Source organism: Gopherus flavomarginatus, chromosome 19 (genome assembly GCF_025201925.1).
Source record: "Gopherus flavomarginatus isolate rGopFla2 chromosome 19, rGopFla2.mat.asm, whole genome shotgun sequence".
Lineage (NCBI taxonomy): Eukaryota > Metazoa > Chordata > Testudines > Testudinidae > Gopherus > Gopherus flavomarginatus.
In genome coordinates this window covers 19,117,325-19,142,315 of record NC_066635.1, presented here as the reverse complement: position 1 = coordinate 19,142,315, position 24,991 = coordinate 19,117,325, and the positions used below count along the sequence as shown (strand labels likewise).

Here is a 24,991-nt window from a genome sequence, read left to right as displayed (position 1 = left end):
CTGGTTTCTGGTTTCCAGTGAAAGCCTCTTCAGTTAGTTGCCCTCGCCAATCCTTTTTATGTGACCATACTATAAAAATCTCCTCTTACTCACAATGTTTACTGCCTTCCTTTCCCAGGTTCTCTCTGATTTCCCCCATCCCTCTTCCTCCCTCCCCCTTTGTTATTAATAGCAAGGATTCTCCTCAAATAATGATTATAACAGACATTCTTTCTCCTTTTAATGGCTGTTCCATGCTTTATATCCTTCTAAGAGTGAGGATTTCATACTGGCACTGGACAATTTTATTTCAGGCTACCCCTTTGTCTTAGTCTTTATACAACACAGGAGTATGACTAGTACTACTAAAAAGGTTCTCTATACAGCATCAGTCAGTCTCTAATCCCAAACTGTGAATTGAACTGCATTTGTTTGGACGTGACACTGCCATATGACATTGGGTTAAGATCAAGTCAGAGCTGATAAGATAACCAGGGTCAAGACTGGTCAGTACGTGCACAGGAGATCTCCGAGGATAATTTACATGAGGCAGAAAATTTGCTTGAGATTTAGGAAGTGGCGTACATCCCTTTGTATCTGTTTTGCTAGAGAGCACTCTTCTACCAGGAATATAGGTTTCTGAATATAGGTATTCTGGTTTCTTGGGGGCATTAAAGATGTCTAGGCACTTTCTCAGGAACAGGGCTTTTAAACCAGATTTCCTGGCCAAATTCCAAAACGAACAATTCTATTACCTGAAAATATTTGTCTTGAAGCAATTATACAAGGTATGCTCCTTTTGCAATACCAAAAGCTGTTAAGTAGCATTGCAGCGCACTATTAAATAGCTAGCTACAATAATCCACTCTAGAAGTGGCTGCATTTCAGTTATTTAAGCATCTTTATATAGTCTATATTATTTATATCAATATTATATTATATTATATTAATTTTTCTAGCGTCCTACAGCATATGTAGCACTTCACAATCATATAAAATTACAAGATCCCTTTCTTAAAGAACTGTGCAACCTAAACTAGCCAGATAAAAGACTAAATTACAATAGACTGAGGTAAACAGAGAGCATAGAAAGGGGAGAGAAAGTAAATAATAGATAATGATACTGTTGTTGCGGGAGTATTGTTTATTCAAAGGAAAACAAATCATATAAGTTGTTTTATCTAATATTTCTTGTTTGTTTAGAGTTTTTTTTTTAGCATCATCAGGCAAACCAAATCTATGTGTTTATATTTTTTATAAAGCAATATTGTTTAGAAATTCCTTTGGGATCCTTTTAGATGAAAGGCCCTACATAAATGTTATTACTTTCATACTGTCACATACTTTACTGAGATCATCTATTGTTCTTACACTTCCTTCTGTTTAAATATCACCCGTACAGTCAAGCAGGAGAGCAAGCAGGCAGGACACCCCTCACTGTGAAACCATGCTCAACATCTATGGCTTTCTAACTATCTCTATCAAAATATAAGTCCAGAAAGAAGATGGAGTACATCCATCACTGCTAGATATACCCTCTTCTTTCCCATTCTCAGTCAGTGTGCGTTATTCTCACACATACACCAATATTACAATTTCAGAGTGGTAGCCGTGTTAGTCTGTATCAGCAAAAACAACAAGGAGTCCTTGTGGCACTTTAGAGACTAGAAGTGGGTTTTAGCCCACAAAAGCTTATGCCCAAATAAATTTTTTAGTCTCTAAGGTGCCCACAAGGACTCCTTGTTGTTTTTGCCAATACTACAATGACCTTTGTGTGGACAGACCCCTAAACCTGCAGGGATGCAGAGTCCACCAATGCCAAGCTCACTGGAGGATCAGAATTGTAGTAATTTTGAACTACCCAACTCACAGAGAGCTCTCCTTTTCCCTTGAATTCCATCACAGCTCTTAAGATTATTTTGCTGTTGGTCCTTGGAGTCGAGTTCTTCAGGACAAGTGTCAAAAGAGTTTTCACCATAGAGGTCCCAGGCTTTTCACATCTGCTATAAACGCTACTTCACGAGAGCACAAACTTGGCAGCCTTCAGAACACTATACCAGATTTAAAGCTTGGTTAAGCCCTTTTTTTTTCCAGGCAATTTGAGGGGATGTATAATTTAATTTTGTTGGTTGCAGTTCATGAGCATGCCACTGTAAGATGCTATTGTTTTTAGGGTTCATATTTTGTATTCCAATGTCTGGGACAGCAATATAACAGCACCTGGTCTTTTAACATTACTTTTAAATTTGCCAAGAACAGTCAGTTTAACTGATAAATCTGGATTTACAAACTGTCCTTTTGTCTTTATGCAAGTTTTTTCCCCAACTGTATCTATACTTCACTGTGCTATCTTATAAATGGACAAACACTGATGGAAGATTAATCTCTGTAATTCTTGCAGAACGTCCTACAGGCCTTCTAAAAAAAAGTGGAATAATCATCCTGGTGGTAGGATAGCTCAGATTCCCAGATGCAGCTTAAGATCCCTTGTAAACCATCCTCCAGCTTTAATCACCCTATTGCTTTTTAGCATTTCTCATGTAATGCAGACACCGTTGAGACAAAGCTATCTTGCATACTTGTTTATAGATGTGAAAATAGCAGAACTACTACTAATATCCTGTGGACTTGTCACAAGAAAAGTATATGCTCTTTAATGCCCAAGAAATAAATTCTGAGCCTAGAACTTTCTGCTCACTTGAAACTCAGATCACTCAACCTAGACCAAAGTTTTCCTGCTGCCATAAGTAAAGGTAGCCAACCAACAGAATGATTTTTAATAATGCTCAGGTTTAAACTGTTTGTTGAGTCTACATACCAATGCTTAAGCAATGTGTCAACAGGTGATATGGTGGAGGCATTTCTAGATGTTCAAAGAAAACAGAGTAAGAGTAGAGCATCCTGAAGAAGGAAAGTATAAAGTGGTTTGTTGCAATCTGGATTCGTGCTATACATGATACCATTCCACGAGACCAGACAATCAGAAGTAGCAATGTCTGCCAATTTTGATTCAGAAGTGAAAGGAATGCAAGAAATGCACAAGAGTCAGTCTTACAAAACGTACTTGTTTTAACTCCTTTAAATGTTTAATTCTTTCAGGAGACATCTAACATTCCTGTTTTTTAGCGAAGAGGCTGCTCCCCGTTTGCTCATCAGTGAAGAGGAATTCTACCAAATTCACAAAAGAAGCCTAGGTGACCTGGCCTCTGGCAGGCTGAAACCAATACATCGTTTCTTGAACATGAATACTTACAACAAAAAACACAACCCACAAATTCACAGGTTAGAATATCAATTGCTGACTCTCCATGTTTATTCTATTAGCGGGACAGAAAAGTATATATTGTACAATTTTAGCCCCACAGTTACACAAAAATCTTCCTGGCTTTTATGGGCTATGAAGTACACTGGCTGAACTCTTTGGAAAATTACCTCTTAAGGGGCTAGCTGGACAGCATCAATAGAAATGTGGTGCCAGATAATGGCTGCAATAACTGTCTTCATCTCTGGAGAATAATGGATTGTGAATATATCAATATGAGGAGTGGAAGGGCAAGAGAGACTGAGCAGGCACCAGTTACTGGACGCAAAGATGATGCCACATGTATGATGTTATATTCATCTCTTTTCGGGGGGAGGGAGAAGGTTCTTTATAGAGAGTAAAGCATCCATAAAGCCACGTTTGTAAACATCAATGTTAAACCAAGTAAGCATTTTTGGAGAGGCAGTTGCAGGAGCATTGATGGCATACAAATCAATGAAGTACAGTTATTTCACATTTACTCATTAGAAAGACCAAAAAAAGCTTGCACATTATTCTGAATGCCAGTTTTTGATCATGCAGTCACATGCAATATTCAAAGAGAAAGGCTCTGAAGCAAAACTGATTTGTACCAGAGTCCAAGTCCAATGATCTAAAATCTGCACCTCAGCATTCACACCTAGCAAAAGGAACAAATTTTCAGTGCAAGTGCCAGATGAGTTCAGTGAGCTGGGCTACAAGGAAATACTTCAAAAACAGTAAACATGCAGCCATCCTTGGATTCGTTCTTTTTTTTTTCCCTTCCATGATGCAGGCCTTCCCTTGATAAAGCTGACTTGCCTGCAAATGTAGGCACAGTAGAGAGTGGAATGCCATAGGGAAGTTACAGACATGAATTCTTTGCAAATTGAGAGTGTGCCTTTACTTAGCTAACAGATGTAGAAGTAGGAATACCTCTCACAATGTAGATTATTGTATATACTGGATATGGAAGTTCAAGTGATCTTCCCATGATTATCCACAATATATTTTCCATGCGAGTTCAAACACCTGGCTTAAACTGACACACAGAGATGGGGGCACCTGTAAAATCAGTATTTATTATGAAAGCCTAAAGTAAAATTGGTTGTTTCTCTTTCACTCAATTCAATCATTACATTTTCATCTAACTAAATCCTATACTAATACAATGTTAAAGTGGCACAGTTAGCCTCACAAAAAAGTCAGGAAATGCAGAAGCTAATGTTCCAACAGCCACATGAACATGACCGTGTTGCAGATCCTGAATATTCTATGCAACATTTATTACAACAATATAGTAAGCTATATTTTCAACCACAAAAACAGGCATACCACATATATGCAACACAGTTGCATTAACATAGCTTGTAGAACCTTAACTTCTAAATTCCTGGCACTATGATCTTAATTGTATGTTTTTAAAAAATCAATTAAAAAAAGGATGATGCATTCTGCTTCTGCTTAGCATTTAAATGGGTGATTTCCCACATCAGCAGCTGCTGTTGTTGAGCTGGAGGCAATTTTTATTGGTTTACATTACGACAGCAGCATCTTCAGACGGACAGAGAACAGTTCTAATTCGGGTCTGAGTTCTAGCCCCTTTATACTTCCTCTCCTTCAGCATAAAGGAGCCTGAACACAGCTGGATCCCTTTTCTAGGAGTTTGCCTAGTAAAGGGCGATTCTCTAGGCAGCCCTACACTGCCCTCGTTCCACCAGCCGCCAGTGTAAAGGTGTATCAGTGGGGTGGGGAGGCCAGTGACACAAAAAGGCACTGCTCAGAATTGGGGTCAGAAACATGTTATTTTAAAATCAAAATGTAGACTGTATAAAATATTATAGTATACGGTGAAACTGCAGGAAAACTCTAAAATGATTAGACATACATTTTTCTCCCCCCACAACAATGACTTACTTCTGTCCCTGATGTTAAAGCAAACTTTTTTCCTGTTTGGGGTAAATACTTGTCTTTTTGGTAAATGATTATGCAGTGTGCTTTTCAATGTGCATCTCGCTCATCCAAATTATCCTAGCAGTAGATTATCCTTAACTCAGCTTTCATTGATTAAAGGACTGGACAATGTCCAGTCATGTTCAAAAGGAGGCAGGGCTTCATTATGTTCTTAAACACTCATTGGGCATTCCCATTAGTGATTTTCCAATAATACATGTTTATTTCCCCCCTAAAACCAACTAAGGTTCTAGTCCTCACTGTGGACTTTCTCCATAGCAAGTTCCAAAATTTTAGCCATGTTTTTTGTTGCCTTTTATTTAACAGTGTGGTTTAGATATTTTCTGAAGGGGAAAGCATTTCTCTTCCCTTTCCTAAACTCAAAAATGGCTAAAAAGATTTTGATCAAACTTTCCAAAAAACAAAGTTCTGGGTACAGACCAAGGAGTAGGTTTTTAGAGACAAAAATGACACCTAATGTCAACTGAATTTCAAAGGGAGTTAGAACCTAACTGCCAAAAGTGTCAGCCACAAAAATGTTTTGGGACTTGAGTGTATGTGAAAACTGAAGATTATAACTAAAACTGTCTGTGGCCTTAAAACATGGCAAGGCACTATATCTGCTGTAATAAGCATATTCACTATTAAGAGAAAAGAGCTTCTAAGTCCCATTTCAGAGTTCTGAGTGCAACTTGCAGTATATAAAGAAATAGCACAGCACCATAAAGGTCCATTCAGCTAGAACAGAGAATGTGAAAAATGTTATGAATCTCACATTAAAAGCTAAAATGTATGGAGTATTATAAACTAATTACCATTTGGAGAAAAACCCTTTTTGTACTGAGGTTTCAAAAATTTTTGATTTCCAGTTGCTCAGTAAACATTCACAAAAGCTGTATTTTTATCTCGACTCTTCATGACTGACTACTCCAGTATTGAAAATGCAGTGAAAATTAAAGCAATGTTGAGGGCATCCAATGGCTTATGAACATTTGCCATTTCCAAATAATTTATAGTTTGTAGCATAATTTAAGCTGAAATATGACAAATTGCTACCACACATATTCTTAATGAGTGAGTAATTCAGTTATTAGAGACAATTTGGGTGAGGTAATATCTTTTATTGGACCAACTTCGGTTGGTGAGAGAGACAAGCAGAAGTTGGTCCAACAAAAGATATTACCTCACCCACTTTGTCTCGCTAACATCCTAGGACCAACACAGCTACAAGCTACATTAAATAATCTAGATAATCACATTTCTGGTTTAGAGCAGAGCAGCAAGGTATAATACCTTATTTATTCAGTAGGTTTTAAATGGATAACCAAAATCCCCATCCCAGCTTACCTTTTATTAAAAATATAGTCATGGTTTTAAAAATTCAAGTTCAATATAAAGGAACCATAATGTAAGTGTGTAATTAGGTGTGTATATACTGTAGGCACGTACATAGGGTGACCAGACAGCAAATGTGAACAATCGGGACAGGGAGCTGTGGGTAGTAGGAGCATATAAGAGAAAGGCCCAAAAATTGTGACTGTCCCTATAAAATTGGGACATCTAGTCATCCTACACATACAACAATATCAAAAATCAAAATGAAGATACTAAATAAGGATTTGGGGGGGGTTGGTTGTTTTGTTTTTTCTTTCTACAAACAAAACATTACTTTCTCAGGCACTTTTCAATAAATCAGTGTTTTGGTTTAATATTACATAACAGTCTTTGTTCTCAGCTGCATTATTTTTCAACATCAGGAATAGAGATATTCCTGTGCTGAATACCGGAGTACTTTTCTGTAGTTTCATACAACCAGTCAATTAACTTTTGGAAACAAATTTTCATCATCAGCTCCTGTTTTCTCTTGAGAATAATCAGAACTAGATTTTTAAAAAAAAAAAAGAAGAGGAAATTACCAAAATACCTAGTGGAAAGTTTTAATTTTTGAACCCTGTGCAAAATAAAGCTAAATTTGTACCTTGATTCTATAAGGTATAAAAAGGAACAACAACAAAAGCTTTAATTCAAAGAATGTGTCCATGAAGTTCTATTGAGTGAATGCTAGGAACCTGTTATGTCCATCGTGTAGGGAGAAACTGACACCTATTGGCAACTTTAATATTACTGTATAATGGTACTTTTCCTCAAAGTAATAAGGAACAGTTTTAATCTCTGGATATATTTTAATAAAGGGAAGTGAGATTTTTTTTGTTATATGAGTACTTAAAAGGAAGCATTTTTTCCATCTGAATTCCAACAGTACTTTAAGGTTTTCCTTTTAAACACAGAACATCATCAGTAGTGTAATTATGCTCCAATCAGATGCTGGAAACATCAGTAAACAATTATTTGAAGAGGCCATCCTAGTGAACAAACACAAGCACTCTTCATCAACAGTTTGGAGAGATTACATTTCACTTCTGGGACTAAACGCGGTTTAATGTTACATACATGATATGCTCAGTCTTCGGTCCAAGTGTACCATGTACCATTTTTAGCAACCTCCACAGACAAATCAGGAACCACATAAGGAGAAATATCCTGTCTTTCCAACTGCACTATGAATTACTCTAGTACAGATATCAGTGTCAGAAGATCTCTCTCCAGAAGCATCCCTGTGTCTGGGGTGTACCTTATCAGCCATCAAGGACTATAATTAAAAATGGCATAAAAGGCACCAGCAATATCAGGAAACAAATGTCAGTAGCAAACAACTTCTCCAAGCTTGAGCTAACAGTCTAAGTTACTAATTCAGTAGGTAGCAACAGCTGTGTGCAGATATGCCCTTTCCTAGCACAAAGTGGTCCTGATCTCATTAACCTTTAGGTGCTACCACAATAAAAATATTAATAATAATGGAAAAACAGATCTAGGACTACAGACAATGAACAGTCAAAAAAATGGACAGACCACTGGAATTATCACACTCAGTCCAATGTAGATTAAACATAAAATCTACAGCTGAAAACACAGAGCACTAAGAGTAATCAGAGCAGCATATAACAAACTAATAATAGAAGTATCATTAATAAAAGTGCTTTTCACTACAAATGAGAGTTTAGGTATGATGATAAATATGCAAAACAACACAAATACACAGAAATAATGAGACTTGATTCTTGGAGGTGATGGAGCACCTGCAATTCTAAACAAAGTCACTGAGAGTTGCAGATACTTAGCATTTTAGGGGGAGAAAAATAGACCTTTAGGGATCAACATTCATTGCAATGTGGTTTTTTGACTTGCAGTTTGATTCTGTTGACAACTCCAAGTCTGTTTTATGGGACTACAACTATTCACCAGAGCAGAGAAATTGAATCCAATATCATACATACTTGTAACGAAGAATTTTTTTGTGAATGTACAGCTGTCGAAGGCAGCAATTTTCTCTTGCAAGACAACAACAAGTATCCTAAAAACACAAAAATGAAAACATGTGTACTTGAAACATTAATTCTCTTGGTTTAAGATTCAATATTTAAAACGTAATTGTTTCAAGACCATCAATTTAAATTCTTGAGCAACAAACTGCCAGTTCTCCAGTAACTGGCAGTTGCTAAAGAGAGTCTCATCCCCATCACATAACCTGCCCTTCAGGAAGTATACAAATACCATGCAGAGCAGTGCAGCATCTATGATATACCCCCTGTAATAAAAGATCCATTAGAAAAGAAAAAAATGGAATTGCAAGAATCCGGCATTGTCCTTAGTGTCTCAAATCATAATCAAATCCACAATCAGCACACAGACTAATCTAAAAGGAAGTCTTTTACCATGGAAATAAATCACATTATTTATTTCATTGCAAATCTGTCAAACTACTAATAGTAAATATTACTGTTAGTAGATACCAACAGTGTTTTTTTCCCCCTTATGAACGCACAGCACCATGGAATTAAAGATCAGAGAAATAGGCTTTACGTAATAAATCGCTTCCAGTGATTGATTATCAGCATCCTGAATGCAAGGACAATGAAAAAAAATTCAACGGGACAGCTATTGTTCAGTTACCTTTGGCAATTTCAGTTCTTTACAGTGCAAATACCAATACACAGAAATACTGTCCTACATTTTTTAGCCTTTAAAACAAAGGGCCATATATTTTGGGGGAGGGGGGATGTATGTAGATAGTCACCCACCCACAAAATTGGATCTGACAAGCCAAGTGCCTTAGGACCAACCTCAAAGTCATATGAGCCAACAAAGAATCTCAGTAGCTTGGATCTAGCTAGGTTCTATCATTTTTGGATTCCTATGATCCAAGGTGGCTGTCTGTGTTGGGACATAATCAAAACCACTTTCATATCAATCCCTATTAGCTCCAGAGAATTAGCACAGATTATGGTGTGCCTGTTTGCCCTTATCCTGCCTCTTCTTCTGAGATCATAGAGACTTCTTTTAAGAGTTTGGGGGGCTCCTTTTGAGAAGAATATCTAGCTGCTCTACTCATAGGCAAAAGATCCTAAGAACTTTTGTCCTGATGGACTTGAGGACTTCACTGGCTAGGATTAGACTCATCAGACTTCTTCAGCAAAGACTCAGAAGAAACTCCTGGCCCCAGATGGTTAGGATCCTTTCTCCATGCATAAGGCTCTAGAACTACTATAGCAGGGTAGGAAATCTAGCTATTCTAATATAAACCCAGAAGCAAGAGAAAGAATGGGCTCTGCATCCGCTTTGGATGACAGAAAATGAGGAACTCTGGGACGGTTTTCTGGGGGGGGGCTTTCACATCCCTACATTTACAATGCTGGAACAGGAAAGCATGTGCTTTGAAATGAGTTCTGTTGCCAAATGGCAGGACATGCAGTCTTACAGCAGGAATCTACACAGGCAATGTCATGAAGGAAAATTATAGTTCAGGGGTCCATGAATGTTTCTGTTATAAAAGCCTCTTTTTTTCTCAATAATTTACAACTTGTCTTGTCTGAAATGAATACTAATTTTTATCCCAAACCTAACTGCTTTTACTGTCAACTATTTTTAGTTTAACAAAATGAATTCCAACTGTTTAAATCACAGGAAAGGAGAACAAAAAGGAAGTGTATCGGTTTTATGTAACTTCTTCCAGGAGGTCTCTAAGAAATTAGCCAGTTAATAATGGACAGATTGAAAAGAAGTCAAGTATAAGGTTGGTTTTTTTAAAGTATAATGTCTATAAAATTTGTATTTGTTTTGATCACAACATTCTCCCCGATCTGTCTCATATTTCCTGTCTTCTGCTCTTAGAGGCAGAGACTGTGTTTTCCTTTATGGACAGTGCCTAACAGATTATGGATGGTTTTGGAATACAAATATAAATACTGAATGCTTTTCTATTCTTCTGCTATTCAAATTTTATTTAAAAAACTTCAATTTTGCACTGCATTATTCTACAGTATAGCTAATGCCCCATTAGGACTTCAACTGGCCATTTTTCATGCATTTTCAATCTGAAATAGTGAACTTTTCTTGGATGATAATAGAATCTGATATGTTCCAGAAAAACAACTATCCTTGATACAGCCCCACAACTTTGAAGTAGCTATTCCATTTTCACCACTTAGGAAAAAAAAACATTAGCAACTGGAGAGAGTTTTTTAGTTGGGAGACTTTGAATGATGTTTTGCCTTTTGACTGTTTTTACAATTGGACTTTTCTTCTGCTAAAAAAGAAAAAAAAAAAAAGACAGACAGACTAGACTGGAAAGATTTACTATCATCACACTGTCCACAAGGGAACTTTAAATTTTTAAAGAGACAGTTGCACAGATACATACTGAACTCTTTCTGACAGACTGTTAAAGGAACAGTGACCTATTTTGTGAAAATTTTCTTTTCTAGTCTTAGTTTAACTTCTTCAATTCAATTCAGTTATTTGATACTGTCCCACTGATACGGCATTTCATTGTGGATAGTTAACACTAACATACTATTTAGTCCTTTAATTCTACTATAGCATCAAATTATATTACTTTATTGTGTTATGAAAATTACTTGTTTGTTCAACTCTTCTGTATTCTAATGTTTCCTTCAACTATTCATCTCTGATTAATTTAGACATTGATATTCTCTATGGTGCCACAGTAGAGAAGTGCCTGTTTTAACAAAATTTGTAGCGGTCTTTAGACTCCTCACCCTTTTATTCCTTTAACGTCATCATCATCTCCTTCTTCCCAATGTAGTTTTCTATTCTCTCTGCCCTTAAAACTGACACTTATTCAAACCTGCCATTTATTTCTTTACACAATATTCAAAATAGATTTGACTGTTGCCACCTGTTTATCTCTAACTTTCTCAATTCTCACTTTGCACCACACCCCATTCGTCAATCTGTTTAAAATGATGCTGCTAAAATCAACACCGTACAAAATATTTTCAATTAGAGCATTTCTTAATAAATTATATTTTACATTTCTATAGCACTTTCCATCTTGAAGGATCCCAAAGTACATCACAAACTATACCTATAGCACCAATGAAATGCAGCAATTTCTCTAGGCCTAAGTTTCTCCATCTGTAACATGGGAATGACACTGTTCCCTCCTCTATAAAGTACCTTCAGATATAAGGATGAAGTTTGCTGTAAAAAAGTGTTAATAATAAATAACTAATAACATGAGGTAGAGAGAAGTAGCCATCCATGCAGGCAGTCCAATAGTGGGGATGGGAAAAAGAGAATTTTGGTCAAAGCCATCAAAGTGACCTCTCTTATTAGAAGTGCCAAAGGATCATTTCTATTTTCATGCAGATACAGACAGACCTTGGACTTTGTATCTCTTTTGACTGAAAACACAGTGTAGGATATTCAGTTTTATCCACCTCAGAAATGTGAAGGGCTGAGTTAACCTGACAGGATCTGAACCTGTGGTTCCGGAGAACCGCAGTATTTCAGAGCTGGTGCTTAGATACTTCTAAGCGATCCTCTTTCAGGATTTAGGTATTCAAAGTGTTGTTATTCCAGAAAAAAATACACTGCTTTATCTAGTTCCCACCTTCTAGCATAAATGAGTAGAATTATTATTTATACAACTCAGAATGCATATGAGGTCTTTATATATACTCTATCAAGACACAAGGTTCTGCCAGCTCAAATACTGACTTAAGGATTTTAATTGATTTAACAGCACTGTGCCCCAGATTCCCAATCCGTAAAAAGGATTCCTTCACATTCCTACATACTAAGATATCATGACGCTTAATCAGTTCATATCTGTAAAGTGTTTTCAAATGGTCATCACTACAGAAGTATTGTCCTATTTTAAGTCAAAATATTCCTTGAAAAGTGAAAAACCCAAGCTCTACTTTTGGCAGAACTGAGATGCCTGCATGATATTTTAAAATCCTAAAGCCAGTCAATGGATAAAATGTAAACTATGATTGTTACTAAAGTTTTCTACGCTGCAAAAACAAAAACACCCTGCTACCATACAAAGAGAGTGAAGGAAAGTTTCTACCTTTTGTTGCAATGCAGATCATAAATAGGAGTTTTGAACTGTATGGATTTGACCATCTCTCCTGTTCGCAAAGAGTAAAGGTCCACACAGCAGTAAGGTGGGCTTGTGCTGAAAGGATCGAGGAAAACAAAGTTTAGATATTGTACATTTTTAAACCATTGTCTTAAAAATATTAAAACCAAACTACTCATGATTTGTCCTTCTGTTCCCCCTTCTTAGCCCCTCCAGGCCCGATCTAGTAAAAAGTATGCGAAGGCTATTCAAATGAAGCTCAACACTCTGGGCTTTTGTAAAATAAAATTGATAAAGTAGCTGGAAGAATAGGATGAAGAGTGTAGATATACAGATGAAGTGAGATGCAAAGGAATATGACTTGGGTCTGGGAGGAAGTTCAGTTTGCAGAATATTTTGTTCAATCATTTCAGACTTTTGTATTGTTATCAGAAACCTTACCTATAGTATTACCTATAACCCTTTTGGATTTTATTACAATAGTGTGGCTAGTAATGAATTTCAAGGATCTGAAATATCACTGTCCAAGAAAGGCATTTCCTATAATTCTACACAAACTAGTACAATCTGCTGTTAATGACCCACGTAGTTAACTTTCTGGTGATAAGGTTATATTGAGTTAAAGGTATAAAAATGGATAACATGAAAATTATTATAATTTCAAGTTTGCAACTAAATGGGCAATAATAAATAATTCAAAAATTTACTAGTTATGATAAACAGTGATAATTACAGAGTTCAAAAAGCATAACCACAGTGTAGTTACATTGTAATTACAGTGTAACTAAAAACAAGGTTTATAAAATTTAACCATTTTTAAATTAAATTACACAAAATACAGGCTAGTTATATTACTGTAATAAGCTACAAAACAGGCTACAAAAGACGCATCACTAAAAGCAGAGTACAACACATCACAGCTTATTTCTCTGCACAGATAAATCTCTCCTCTTGGAGGCAAGATTTTTCTCCCATTTCAAACATACTGGAAAATGCAGAAAGGAGGACAAGACAAGTCAAAACATGATCTCACAGTTAATTCCCCACCAGAGATGGAAAATGCAAGATATCATCTCTAGGTAGAGAACACAGATATTAAACATTTATTAAAGCTAATGTTTAAAATCAAGTTTACACAAGTTAGGAAGGAAGGTACTGTACATCTGGGGTCAGGCTTGAGTTATGAGAGATTACAAGCAGCGGTTACAAGGTTCACAAGATACATACATGGCACATAACCAGCACAGACCCAGATTGGGTTGTGGGAGTCTTTAAAGTGTCAGTGAATAAGTGATCTTGGGTATGAAACCCACAGAATGTATTCTGAGTCTAAGTCAGTATTGGTGTAGGGAACAGGTACATGTCCCTTAGTTCATCAGGGAAGCAGCCTGTTTACTCGTCCTTGTACTGACGGTGTCCTGTGATGTGCTCCATGCAGATGTCTCTGGACCACCTTATTATACTGGATTTTAGCCAAAAGGACAAGCAACAGCATCCCATTTTTGGTTCAATGATTAAATGATTTCAACAAAATCTATCTTTGTATCTGAAATCTTACTTTTTTTGAAGATTTGCATAGATACATATAGTTTAATTTAACTAAATAACCTGTTTATGAATAATGTTGAGGTCCATTTCCCAGCATGTCATAAATTTGCTAATTTCCAAAAAAGATTAATCCATAAATTCAATGTTGTTGTTATTGGTATTTTTAAGAGAAATAAAATCTTTTAGGGGGTTTTTTGTTTTGTTTTGTTTTTTAAAGTACAGTGAAACCTTCCTCAGTTGTACAAAACAAACTCTTCTTTGTGATAAGGTAAGCTAAAGAAACAGAGGAGAGAGTATGTTATATAAGTGAAATAACAGCAGAAAAAAATATTTACTTTCAAACTAATTTAAATCTAATTCTCATGGGACAGAACAAGTTTTTCCAAATTATTTGGGGACATATTTAAATCTGCCAAAGGTCCAGTAATAAGAAGAGGGTCATTATGGGGTCCTCTTTCAACATTCTACATATGTCCCAAGACTTTTTGGAAAGAAAAGGATGAATGTGAGCCTCCTGTATTTGGAAAGGGAGAGGGTATTATTACACTGATTCCATGATATCCTCAACAGCTACGAACCTTTTCTGTACAACCGCAGTCGGCTAAGTGTTTAATTTCACTGATCCCAAAGTCAGACTTCGGAACAGTGGATCTGACCCACAAAATATGGGTCACTTGACAAGTATGCAGTTCTCAATTTGTTCTAGCTATTTACATAGGATTTCACTCTAACACTTACTTAAATGGATACATATTATACTAAATGGCAACAGTTGAATCACATGGCAACTTCTGCTATATAGACATGCAGAACCCACATCACATTTATTGTAGACTCTTGTTTAAACAGTACCGAGCTTTTCAAATAGTTTGTGTTGCTTTTATCATTTTACTATAAATAAAACTCTACAGCCATTTCTTAATAAAAGGGCAAACTTTCTGTAGATAAAAAAAAAGCGCTGAGTGTTACAATAGAGTTGAGAAGGGTAGTGGTGGATACCATTTCACAAGCTGGAGAGAGGCTTTGATGTGGCAGTTCTCTTCTATAACACCTTTTTTTCCTCCAAAAGTGCATTAAAATGATGGCTATTTCTAGGTCAACGAATATGAAACAGCACAAATTGCCAGCTGAATAAACATACTAAGTATGGGTAAAGAGAATGTGTTTCCTTTTGCGCATATCTGCTTTATTTTACAGCATTTTACACAATTCCTGATACAATACTTGCTTGTGTTTTGGACCTAGGCTGCTGAAGAATTTTTCTGGAGAACTAGAGACACAAATACGGACCATTTCCTATCTAGAATCCAACAAGAATATGGTGTGCAAAATACGCATATACTGTTGAGAACCAACATGTACACAAACATTTTCAAAAAACAACAACACATAATTAACTCCCACAGAAATTCTTTCATAAAGAATCATTTGCTCCAGGCACATACCTATGTTAATAATTAAAGGAGAAGGTACATCAGTGTCAACCATTTACAAGACCAAAAGATGGGACACAACAATCAGTGACCTTCAATTAGCAGTTCATTACTACTAGAGGATGTTGGAAAGCAAGTGCTGATCTATTTGCCAACTTGCCCTGATGTAACTAAATCTGCTTCCTAAAGCCAATTTAACCATTTTTGGTGCAAGTCTGTGCATGGAACTCTCTTATTTCAGAACAGAAGTGATTAAGGTTGATTTAGGTAAAGTCAGACTATTAATTCCCATCTCTTGTTATTGCTGTGCAATTTGTGTGCACACCAACCCTGTAATCTTGATAATTAAACTTTGCATTTGGACAACATCATGAGTGAGATTCTCAGCATTAAAGGCACTAGGGAAAGTCGTCAAAATCATCTGTTGCTAAAGTTCAAGCCTACAGTCTGGTAATACAGGTTTGGCAGAAACAACAACTGTGTTTAGGAAGGGGTAAAATCTCATGTACTGTCTGGAACAAAAATAGCACAATCTCTAATATCCCTTGGACCCTCACGGCAACACGGTGAGCTAAAAAAACAATGAGGAGTCCAGTGGCACCTTAAAGACGAAGAGATTTATTTGGGCATAAGCTTTTGTGGGTAAAAAACCAACTTCAGATTGTTCTCTACTTCTTTTACATGATGCCTTCCCATTGGCTGGTCATGACAATATCATTTTAACAATATTCATGTAGACGAGCAAGTAGCTTTGGCTAAAACAAACAACATCACGTTTAAAAGGAAAAGCTAATGCTGCAAGAGGAATGTGGCTTGGATCAAAAGTACATTGAATTTCACCAGGCTTTGATTCAAAGCTTTCTTGCAAACCACACCTTTCTTCTCGCCCCCTATTGCACTGCTGCACATGCTCTGGCAAGTTGTTCCTATGATCTTCTATTTACTTTTGACACATACATACCCCCAAAAATATAGAGAAAATGTCAAATATTTTAGAACAATGAGAATCTGAAGATGTTGGATCCAATCATCAGAATCTTTTAGCGGTAGCAATAACAAATGAAGTCAGTGAGAGTTGCAAGCATTCTGCAAGTTTTTGTACATTACACCCACATTTTATATATAAAAACATTAACATTTACACATACTTTCCTACCATTCTAAGACTCAGCTTGACATTTACAGATAAATTTATCATTTTATGTTACAACAATAGTAGACAATTTAATGATATCCAGGAATCTAGAAAGTTTTTTTAGGCCATTTTGCATCTAATTCTACAAGAAGCTGTGCACCTCTTATGGAATGCACTGAGGACCAGAAATAAGCTGCTGGGCTAAATTTTCAAAAGAGCTCAACTAAGTTCTCCCATAACAAGTTGAGTTAAAGACTATAGAGGAGCCTAATTTTTAACTTTACTTGCTAATTTGTGGAAAAGCTACAAACTGCCTTGTCTTGAATTAGTTAATCTGAGTTAGCAAACTCAAAACCACACCTTTTTTCCTACTAAAGAAAAGGCCTCTGTGGCCACTGAGCACTTCTGAAAATCTAGCCACTTCATCTAGGTACAGAGCTCTCCTGAAAATATGGCCCTGATTCTGGGAATTATTGAAAATCTAGCCCCACCAACTATTTCACTAAGCACTTAAGCTAGACCTTGAATCCAGGCCTATAGAGGTAAAGATATTTAAGAATATTAATCTCCTCCTTCCATACCACTTACTCCAAGCAACAACCTTTTACTACTGGACTCTGTTATTACTAATATAGAGAAAATACTAATATTCTAAGTATATTTATATTAAAAATCATAAATGTGTGTTCAGTAAGATCTAACAGGGTAGACCAGCGGTAGGCAACCTATAGCATGCGTGCCGAAGTCGGCACACAAGCTGATTTTCAGTGGCACTCACACGGCCCGGGTCCTGGCCAGCGATTCAGGTTGGCTCTGCATTTTAATTTAATTTTAAACAAAGCTTCTTAAACATTTGTAAAACTTTATTTACTTTACATATAACAATAGTTTAGTTATATATTCTAGACGTAGAAGAAGAGATCTTCTAAAATTATTAACTTGTATTACTGGCACATGAAACCTTACATTAGAGTGAATACATGAAGACTCGGCACACCACTTCTGAAAGGTTGCCGACCCCTGGGATAGACAGTAAATATTCAAAAACATTATCCTTTACCAGAGGCTCTAAGGATCTTGGAGAGTTTACTGAGACAAAATATTTAATGTAGGAATTTTCTTTGCTAAGCAACCAATGGCCAAACAGATACACACTCAAATCTTTAAAGTGTTTGAAGAGACACCAATTATGTTAACATAATTAACAGAAGTACATTTAAATGTGTACCACAGAAATAGCGGTATCTCAACTACTGTGGAACAACAATTAAAAACTTCACTTCACGGACTGCATGGAAACAATCTTTTACAAAAGAATTTGAAAACTTTTGCGTGGAAACCAAAACACAAAGTCATGGAGCCCATGGAATGCAACACATCACAAAACTGAGAAGGTAATAAATTGCTCCATCTTGTTTTCTTTCTGAAACAGATTAACATTAAAATCACCACTGGGTCATGTATGCTCCCTATTTTACTTACTCAGTTAACATAAAATACACTGGTTATTGAAAGGTCTACTTTGAATTAATTAAGACAACACAAGCTGATGTCCCCAGAAGACTATAAAACAAGAGAAGTTTGAGATAAGTAGGAAACCCTCTAGCAGATGAAATATGACAACCCATCCAGTTCTCTGTGTAAAACTTAATGCAGCAGCAACCTGTTTAAAAATTTTAATTTTAATTTAAAAAATCCAAATTTTTATACCTGAATAGGAAAAAATTTAAGGTCAGCAAATCTTATCATCTTTTCTTAAAGACCAAAGGACCTGACATAAGACTATATCTTGTGCACAGAAAAATTTAAAATAACCTGCTCAGAAGGACAAACTTTTTCTCATGTCACAAGCATGACCATCCATATTAAAAAAAAAAAAAAAAAAGAGGAAAACATGAAACAGTTTAGTGATGTAAGACCAAACTTTCAGGATGAGAAAAATCAGAACATACACTTTTCTGAAAGACTGACCACTACAGAAAGGTTTCTGTTTACAAGAGACCTTTCCCCTTAATTGTCTAGCTTTAATAAAATTCCTGTTTCTGAAAGAAGGTCAATTTTCCATTATCTCCCTTTATTTTAAATATTGTACTGCCATTGCAAAGGTTAGGCTCAGGATTTTCAGAAACTGAGGTCAATGAGGACTGTTGGATAAATTGCACTTTTGAAAATCCAGGCAAGTGTCAAAATCTGGATTTAGGACTCTAACTTTACATTCCTATTTTTGACAAATTTAGCCAACTCATTTTGCCGCTGGACATGTATAATACGTGATTTTACTGATGACACGTACAATGATAGCCCTCAGGAATAACAAGCAAAAGTTGTGGTATCAATAGCGCATGTTGTATAATGATGATGATGAACCTACATTACGTGAATAGAATCTTCATCTGGAAACACTGGAATGATGCAGTGGGTTGTTATGGTGCAATATTACCTCCTAATAACTGTGCAAATTAACTCACGCCCCCTCCCATCACTTTATTCTGGAAACCAGTGTTGTAAATAGATCACATACTAATAGCTGAAAATATTCCTGCGAACAAGGTTCAGCTTACCTTCATGATGTACTTAATAACTTCATCCAATGAATGAATAACTTAAGACAATTAGGTTAAAAACAGTAATGACAGAATGAACCAACTGTTATAAAAATAAGAGTAGGTCAAGTCAGCAGAATAAATAAGTGATCAACAACAAGGGCACATGCTCTGATCAAACAAAATGTAATGAAAATTGTAAATCCAGACAGAGATGTTTTCTTTATTAAGAAATCAAGACAATGAGGAACAGGAAAAATTATGGTCAGAGGGATGGTCAGGAACATTAAACTAGAAGAATGAAAATGACAGGGATGAAGTACAGGAAAAAACCTGTGTTAGATCAGTAAAAGAAGCCCACAAAATTAAGATCTCTACCAAATTCACAGAAGACTGAGTAGCTGAGAACAAAAGTGAGAGAAAGATGTCAGATGTGTAAAAAAAAAAAAAACCTAGTAAAGTTGCAGTTGCTACAAAATATCCCTTCACTAAATGCCACAGATTCTAAAAGCTAGAGGGAATCTGAAGAGGAGTGAAAGCTACCAGTACTTCTCAGTGTGTTGTTGATCACTTATTTATTCTGGAATTGTGGAGTAGAGCACAGATCAGCAAATGCATAACAGCAACTGTTAGACAGCCATCCCAAAGGAAGACAGATTCAAAAGAGGCACTCTTGAGAACAAAAAGAAAAAAAAGAGTTTCATTAAAGTATAGCGATGGGAGCCTTCAAGACCAGCACCTCCCAGCAAGTGTACCGGGGGGGATTCTTTGCAATCTCAGCACTATCAATAAACCCCGCCACAAACAGATATCAGAGGAAGTTGGCCTTAGTGATTGGGAATGCAGAGGACTGTTTAAACCAAGAGACGGTAAGAGAAAAGGAGAAGCTGTTTGTGTATCATCTGTCTTAAATGAATGAAGGAAGAAGTTTCCTGCAAGCATACAGCAAGGCAGATGTAATGTAACTCGGTGCATAATTAAAGGAAGATGGAGCTAGATGTAATGCAATTCAGGATGATACAATTTCAGATACAGAGGGGGACATGTAGCATAGCTATGCTGGCACCTCAGGCAGGGATCAGTTTACAAGCAGCAGCTGGAAAGAGACTATTTACCTTCTTCATATAATGACCTTATATTTTATGCATTAATGTGCAAGGCAACATAAATGGCAGGAAGAGCTCTCTGTATTGCTGGAAAAAAAATTCTACCGGCAAGTACATCCATGGCAAATAAACTTAAGATTTATGTTTAGTTAGTGACAGTTCTAATAACACACCTGTGATCAAATGTGATCTTACAATTTTTTGAATAATGTTTAGTTTTTAAACAGAAATCAACATTTAAGAGTAACAGACTAAATCATGACTCCATATGAGTTACTCTGTATGACACAGCAGAGGTAAATGGGGCATCTTTTGCAAATGACTGAAAATTAGTAAGGGCCCAATGTAATTTCCACCAAAGTCAATGGACAGAGATGCCTGTTGACTTCAATGAGCATGGATTAGGCTAAGTGAGCAGGCATGACAAAGCAGCAGACGTGTGTTACAAAGCATAATCGGATCCATTATTTTGACAAATGCAGTTTTAGTTTAAATATAACAGTATATTTACTAACATTTTGTAAAAAATAATGAAGTGTTGGAACTGCAATACTATACCTCATGATAGCACTCTGTACTTTAAAGGTCAAATCCTTGCCTTACTTATGAGTCGTATCACTGATGTCTATTGAAATATTTCACACGTTGGAGTTATTTCACATGTTGGAGCAAGTTTGTGTGTGGATTAGTAAATTTTATTGCATGTGAATTAGTAAATTCTCCTTCAGTAAGTTTAAAACTATCCACATGAACCAAGTTTCTATAGCTACTGCAATTCTGCTATTTTTCAGTTGAAAGCATCAGACATTTTGTCATTTCTCTCAGAGTTATGACATATCTATCAATAATTCACACAAGACCAGAAAAGTATGAATAAAAAAAGTCTGGAAACCATTCTTTCCATTTGGCAGCTGTCTATGAAAGTCTGTTTTCTAATTTAAAAAAAAAAAAGCTCTTTTGCCATTACACTGTTTCAAAATGATGTGAGGTGGTCTTATTTGATTATTCTATTTTGAAGCACAATTTAATTTTCAGCAAAGAAATCTTGATTCTGTAAAAAAAGAATATAACTACTAGAATATGTCTGTCACTGCTCCAGCTCTTCCTGGACATGCTGAATCTCTTTGGTAAACTACCCTTCTATTAAGAAAGGAAATTTCTGCCAATAGCCTTTAGAATACTAGCACTCAATGACAATATTACATTCTTTTAGTGATATTTTACTTGTTTAACACTATCAGTGACACTAATTAAATTTCTTCAACTTACAAAACTCCTGTGCACAATATCTTTTGCTGGTGGTTTCTGTTTGTTTAAACAAGAGATACAAATACTAGAAAGTTATACTTAAACAGTGCATTGAAGAACTATAAATTTTTAAAGGACCTTAAAAGTAAAATTATATATCTTCATGTCTAGTACGCAGTCTTTAGGATTTTGTACATTTATGGAGAGATATGCTTTCTTAATGTTGAATGCTATCAACTGTTAGTACATCTTTGTAAAATATGTTACAAGAGATAGCCTGAACATCACCTATCAACACTGCAAGTAACTGCTTTTAATTTTTCAGTTACTGATTTCAAGTTTTTCTCTATACATCAGAGATTTCACTACTTTCATTCATGATATTTAACAGTCATTCAATGTTACGAAAAACGGAACAAGGTATTTGAGAGAGTGACATTTTCCAAGAATGTGCACATATCAGTGAAACACAAAACAGCAGAGACATTTTAAACGTTCCACAAATTACAAGGAGCATGGAAGCAATTTTCTTATTTTTAAATAAGAAAAAGCTGCACCAAACAGGCATGTGTTACTAAATCCAATCCTTTAAATAGAAGGAGGAAATATATTTGATTTGGCATTACATTATTTGAATTAGACTCCAAAAGATCAAGCACTACACTTGTATCTATCTTTATTAATTAAATAGAATAAATCTAAGAAACAAGTACAATGGAAACTTCCATATCCTCTACCCCCATCCCTCCACAACTAGGGAGGAGCTAAATTCTGTCTTCATAGCTGGGCATATAGTGGAAAACTATAAAAAGCAGTCATCAGCTCTACAAAAACAGCTCTGTAACAGGTAAATAGGGCACCTGAGTTCTAGCTGGGAAAAAATAAAATATGGTAAAGGAACACTGTAGTGTTTTTGCAGCAAAGAATCCTGTGGCACTTTATAGACTAACAGACGTTTTGGAGCATGAGCTTTCGTGGGTGAATATCCACTTTGTCAGATGCATGTAGTGGAAATTTCCAGGGGTAGGTATATATATGCAAGCAAGCTACAGATAACGAGGTTAGTTCAATCAGGGAGGATGAGGCCCTGTTCTAGCAGTTGAGGTGTGAAAACTAAGGGAGGAGAAACTGCTTTTGTAGTTGGCAAGCCATTCAGTCTTTGTTTAATCCTGAGCTGATAGTGTCAAATTTGCAGATGAACTGAAGCTCAGCAGTTTCTCTTTGAAGTCTGGTCCTGAAGTTTTTTTGCTGTGTGTGACAGGAAATGTTTGCAGAAAAAAAGGAAGTGGTGTGTGTTTGCCAAAACCCCAACTACACATATCCTGATACATACTGTATGAGCAACTACATGCATAGTATTCAACTAAACTGTTCCTCCAGAGCCAAGGAATGTAAGTAGGCACAGAAGTATGCTTACGTACATCAGTTCATGTTGACAGTTACAACCACTAGGGGAAAAAGAGATGTGGAGAGTGAGGAAAGAAGGTAACATTGCTGTCCAAGTCCTTAGCTGGTAATTCATGAGGCAGGTCAAGGTAACTCTAAGGTGCTAAGCCTTGTACATGGACTAACACTAATACTTAATATCAGTACTGCTCATTTTACATATTAATGTATTAACTGAGTTGCAAAGTAAGAGTCTTGTGTCCTAAATTTTCATGGATAAGTCATTTCTCCATAAGGCAGCACAGCTAATAATTGGAGCAAGAGACTGTATTCCAATGTCAAATGGAAACTCCTCATAGGCTCCTGAACAATTCACTAGACCCATCTGTACCTCATTTTCCCTATCTGTAAAATGATATTATCCATTCTCAGATGAATGTAACCACATTTTTACACAGATACACACACACACACAAAATTTACAAACAAGGCAGCTAACCACCACTGTAATAATTTGTACATGTATATGAAGTGTTTCTGTAGTGCTATACCATATATAGACACTGCAAGGTATGGCACTACATATTGCATATACACGTGCAAATTATTATATGGCTGATTAGCTTCCTTGTTATAAATTATGGAAGACAACATGGTCACTAAACACAGCTACGTAAATTATGTGCATTCTATTATTATCAAAAGCAATTACAGAAATTAAATTGTATTTAAAGACAAACTCCAAATAGATATATGCAATTTACTGATAATTAAAAAAAATCAAGTTCCGTAACATTTTTCCCCACATTTACAAGTACAGAAGTTAAAAAAATATATATTTTAAACCATACGTGTGTGCATATATTTTAAAATAAAATCATTACGTACGTACTTGTGTGTTAAACCTGCTCTCCCCCTTCTTACTCTATCCTGGTTCACAAGTTCATTTTAAAGGTCACAGACATCTATTTATGCTATCTATTAGCCTTTTACATCAAATGTAGTTAAGGAAATATGGCAAAGGCTATGCATACCTCTAGTAAAAAGGAGTTTACAGAAGTGCATCTTTGAAAGAGATTATGAACTACTATTAGTAAAAAGCCTTAGTGGTGTCGGGAATTACTGTACTTTTTTTTGCCTCAGAACTCTTTACAGGCATAGGAAAGATGGAATAAAGTGAACCTGTTTTTGGAATTTAGTGAATGTGGAGATGGAGAGTTCATACAAAAGTGCAATTATTTATAATTTGCCTACTTAACATTAATATTTACCTAAAATCAACTGTTAAACAACTGTTTGCATATATTTCTTCTTCTACCCAGTTATAGGAAGTTACATGTGTGTATGGGCAAACCTCCTCCTATTATACTCTTTTCACATGGATAGTATAATGAGTTATAACTATTCTGTACTCATAATTCAAGGATGGCTTTTTCCTCACAGTTTTATCACTATCCATAACTCACTAGCTGATACTTTCAGTCAAGAGGATTGGGCATACAGACTCCTGTGAAGTTGTTGTAACTATCATTCCATGAATCAGTTGTCAAGTGCTGCTTGTAAGTGGCAAGGCCAACACTCCCCTACAAAAGATCAAGTGCATCCACTTAGTGTAATACTAGAACACAGTATGCACAGAACATGCATGCACCATTCAGTGATCACAAATGGCATTTCTCATAGTGGCATGAATGTTCGAGGCATTTTGTACAACACGGAATAAAAGGCTTCAAAAGGATTTCAATCTAAATTCAGACCAAATAAACAAAAGAGGAGAACAGTTCATGGAGGGGAAGATAGTGAAGACTTGATGCATCAATCATGCAGCAAGAAAGCTACATATCTGTATTTGTTCAAGTGTAATATTTGAAACTAAATGATCTCCAGCCAGGAAATCATGAAGTTACTCAGCAATATATAGGTTTCCCATTTG

The 24,991-nt window shown here is 36.0% G+C and overlaps 1 protein-coding gene across 10 annotated transcripts in view; it reads right to left on the bottom strand.

The window, feature by feature from the left end:
* BCAS3 (BCAS3 microtubule associated cell migration factor) overlaps window positions 1–24,991 on the bottom strand; it is a 490,501-nt gene that overhangs the window by 393,288 nt on the left and 72,222 nt on the right. For all 10 annotated transcript variants that reach the window (XM_050929311.1, XM_050929313.1, XM_050929312.1 and 7 more), the window contains 2 exons: window positions 12,648–12,755; window positions 8,548–8,624 (listed from right to left, as the gene is read on the bottom strand). In XM_050929311.1, coding sequence (XP_050785268.1) covers window positions 8,548–8,624; window positions 12,648–12,755 — 185 coding nt within the window. The remainder of the gene's footprint in view (window positions 1–8,547; window positions 8,625–12,647; window positions 12,756–24,991) is intronic.